Raw genomic sequence first — 4,304 nt, 5'->3', positions numbered from 1 at the left:
TCTAGATTATTCTAGAGTATTTCCTATTTTTGCTCTAAGGGCATGTGTGCCTTCAAATATCTATAGGGAGCAGAATCCATTGTATGAAAAAGGAGAAAGCCTTTTAAAATCTTACTAATAAGAATCGCACTTCCCTTGGAACTCGCGACCTAGTTTGGTTGCAACTAGCTCAATGATGGAATTCTAGCTATTAACCTTACTTTCAGCCAGCCCCTTTTGTTTATCTGAACGCATTCCAATTTACTCCCAGAAACGTAAGAAANTTTAGCGATTTTTATTAGGTTAATAGAAAATAATAAAGCTAAAAAAAAAAAAAATTGTTTGGTAGTCCTTTAAGAATAAAGCAGTTTCATCTAAAATAAGTCCATTTATAAATAGATTCATAAATATCACGTTGAAATACAAAAGCACAATTCTTCAATCACAAATAAATTTAGTTAATACAAATTCAATGGTACTAATATATTGAGAGAGAGAGAGAGGTTATATAATAAAATAAAAACCTTTTAATCCTGTAAGAGAACAATAAATATAATAGTTATTCAATTAAAGTCACAAAAAAAACAACTGCCTTATGGTACGTGACACTAATTTAAGGGCAGATGCCTGAGGTTTGAATCCCCACAGCGTGTGCCCTTTGTAAGTTTTCTTAGAAAATTGTTACTACCTTGAACAAGTTGAACTATGTACGGTTCAACGGTGGTTAGGGTGGTTCACTGATTTTGTTTAGTATGCAAGGTTTCTATATATATATATATGTGTGTGTGTGTTTGTGAGATGGGTTCAAGTTACACCAGGTGTAACTTCATAAGAGTTACACATTTTATAGACCATTGATTACTATTAGATTTAAATGTCAAAAAACACTCATAGTAATGTCATTATTACTCCCTAGAAATTAGTGATTTAGGTATTAACTCTTATTATTAAAGAAAAAGAAACTACAGCATTGGTTCGACTCCATTGAATGATAAAAACTTGCAACTCTTTGTTTCTTGAGAGAATCCTAGTAGTTTTATAAAATCTTGTGATCCATAGTTCAAAACCACATAGCATTTCTTCTAGTTAGTTGACTGTAGATCAAATATTCAAGGAGACACCTTAATTGGAGCGCACCAAAAGGTTCTAGTTAATTTACACAGACCTGCCATTCATGAGCGAAACCATATAGGAAGAAACTCAAAGTTTTAAAGCTATTGTGAGTAGCACCAGTGAATTATCGATTTGGAATGTAGAGTCTCGGTAGAATGGTTTTTTTCAAGACTACAAAACACATTCTTTTCTAGTTGATAGCCTTAGTGGGAGTAGGTTACTCATATAGGCCCTTTTCCTTTAAAGAGTTATCCATAGGTTTTCCACTTCAGAATCATATTATGTGTCTTATGCATTTATTGTTTTGCTTTATGACATGATCACTTATTCTTCTTTGGTTATTGATATTGACGTTTTGGATCACCTAATTAATTTATTTGATTTGAAATCAAATAATAATTATGTTGTATAATTAACTAGTTGATCTAGACGGAACTTAACAAGTGCCATACTCTTATTTCTTATGTATAATGTGAAGCTCATCTTGATCTTAGCAGAGAAAATGGAGAATAATGTGATGATAGACCAAAACATTGAAGGCCAAAGTGAAGACATGGAGGTCCCATTCTTTACCCTAGCTACCATAATCATTGCCACTAACAACTTTTCAAGCTATAACAAGCTTGGTGAAGGTAGCTTTGGACTTGTATATAAGGTAACTTTGCAGCAAGCTTTTTTAAAGATCACAAAAAATAAAAAAGCAATTCTCACCATATTCAACTTCAATAAAATCAATTTGAAAATGTGAATTTTCAGGGTACATTAATAGATGGAAAAGAAATTGCTATCAAAAGGCTTTCACAGAAATCAGGACAAGGATTTAGTGAGTTTAAAAATGAAGTTATACTAATTGCCAAATTGCAGCATCGAAATCACAATGTAGAATTAGGATTGGGCTTATGCTAATGGGCTAATATATCTCTAACAAAATGAATCTTCTTCAACCAAGGAAATCACAATCACATTGTTGGAAGCTGGCTAACAATTTTTTGCCAATATCATACAACATTGTCAATGTAGAATTATATTCATCATCATATATTGTTAACTGTGTTCCTACTCTCAAGTAAGCCATGTCCATTTTGAACAGTTTTTAGACCCCTTAACACAACCGGATTAACCTAGTTAATTAGCCAAGTGATCAACTTAGTCAAATTATGCCAATCTAGGTTATCACAATCAAACAATCATATCAAGTATATAGCAGCGGAAATATAAATAACACAAAGATATGATGACTGAGGAAAACCAAACCGGTAAAAAACCTGGGGAGGATTTAACCTAGCTATTCTCAAAGTAAACTTGAATCCACTATCTTGAAAGAATCAGAGTTCATACAATAAGACTTACAAGCTCCCACGCTCGACTTCTTATTGCTACCCACCAATAGAACTTACTGATACGACCACGTGCAAGCTCCGAGACCACGGACTTCTTCTTTCTTGGATTCTCCAGCAAGTACAAGTACACTCGCTTGTGTATCTTTAACCTCTTATGGCAGCAACTGAGTGATCATCAACGTCTTGAAGAAATCTCCTCTTGATAATCCTAAGTTTGTGTGAAGGAAAGCTCTTCACAGATCTCACAAGAGATTCACATAAACAGCAATATGAGCAATCTCTAAAACGTGACTAGGGTTTGCCTTATATACCTAGGGCAAAAAAATAAAACCCTAAATGTTTTAAGAGTTAGGGCTGAGTTGGAAATTCTGCAAAAAAAAAAACGCATTTGCCCAATTTTTGATTGATCGAGCCTAAGCTTCGATCAATCGGGCCAGGTCGAGAATGCACAGTGAATTCTACATCAGCTCGATTCCAACTTTACATAAACAACACTACTTTAAGCAAGTCTAAACAAGACTAAATAACTTGTTTTAATCATGGTTTGCCAACAATACATATTAGAGTTCTAAATACATTAAATCCTAAATATTTAGAACCTAACACATTTTATTCAAATGAAGGTAACTTTTTTTCTTCTTTTTGGTAGCCAAGTTCATTAAATCAAAAAGCCATGTCCATAGGAGATGCCCATCGCATTTAAAAAGCATTAATACACTAGGAGGGTTTTAAGAATATAACAAAATATAGTTTTAGATTGGTCCCTTTTCGTGCTAGGTCATATCCACACCTATTGGTTTCCTTGAAGCAATGGACAATCGTGGTTTACTATACTTAGGGTCTGTTTGGGATCCAGCTATTTTGCTAAAACTGAAATTTTTTTGCTATAAGTACTGTAGATAAATGTAAAAGTTAGCTAAAATAGTACAGTAGAACTCATAAATAATACCAAAAAGAGCAAAGAGACCTATAAATAGTAGTAAAAATAAATTGAATAGTAAAATAAGCTGGCTTTTTAAAATGGAGCCAAACGCACACTTAGTTTTGGTTATAAGCTCCCTACAATTAGCCACAATTGAAGATAGAACATTATTAGCATACCAACTACGTACAATCCTTGCATCATGTTCCACTTCAACAACCTGCGACTGAATACATAATTAAGACAATCTCTAGAAAGACCTCGATGATATCTAGTTTTGGCAGTTTAACCACGTTCCTCGATGATCTCTAATAAGACCTGCAACTTCTGCTAGCTCTGGATTTCCTAGGGACAACCAATCTTTGTTGAGCTTAAACCAATTGAGTTCTAGCTTGTCCCACTTGACGCTGTTGGTCCACTTTGTACTAGTTGTTTAGTAACAATGGCGGATATGAAAGTAGTAAAAGCAAAAGTGGAGAGAAAAGAATGTAAATTTTTTTAATGTATTAGCTTATTGTTTTTTTTTGAGGAAGTATTAGCTTATTGTTAGTCATCATTTTATCTGATCACATTGTCATTACCAGCAATTTGTAGCTTATGCGACGTTCGCATGAGAATATTCTATTACATCTCATATTGGACAGGTCCCCCTATACCAATGTGGACCCATATCAGCTCCGGTTAAACAGTTGGCTCCCCGAAAATCGTCGATCTTTTTTAGAGACGTGGAAATTATTAGCCCACGGGTCAAAGTTGAGGAAGGTTTTGTCACTGACACAGGCATAAAAGTCAATAGCGGCCGGTGCACGTTGATACTCGATAGGGATATTTGTCCAAATGAGAGCTCCGCTATAAGGTTTTGTCTTCAACTTATAATATGGAATCAAAGTTTTTAAGAACTAGCAATCAATTAGCACACGTCTGTTACTCTTACATGTCTTTTCTTTTTT

At 34.1% G+C, this 4,304-nt stretch overlaps 1 protein-coding gene across 1 annotated transcript in view; it reads left to right on the top strand.

The window, feature by feature from the left end:
- Positions 1-1,593: 1,593 nt before the first annotated feature.
- The window catches only part of LOC136067871 (G-type lectin S-receptor-like serine/threonine-protein kinase SD1-1), a 27,505-nt gene continuing 24,794 nt past the window's right edge, over positions 1,594-4,304 (top strand). Inside the window, exons 1-2 of the mRNA XM_065774238.1 lie at positions 1,594-1,747; positions 1,849-1,957. Coding sequence (XP_065630310.1) covers positions 1,595-1,747; positions 1,849-1,957 — 262 coding nt within the window. The 5' untranslated portion in view covers position 1,594. The remainder of the gene's footprint in view (positions 1,748-1,848; positions 1,958-4,304) is intronic.

This window comes from Quercus suber, unplaced genomic scaffold, assembly GCF_002906115.3.
Source record: "Quercus suber isolate HL8 unplaced genomic scaffold, Cork oak 2.0 scaffold_89, whole genome shotgun sequence".
Lineage (NCBI taxonomy): Eukaryota > Viridiplantae > Streptophyta > Magnoliopsida > Fagales > Fagaceae > Quercus > Quercus suber.
Note: the sequence above shows the minus strand (reverse complement) of the source record. Positions and strands in the feature narration are given on the sequence as shown.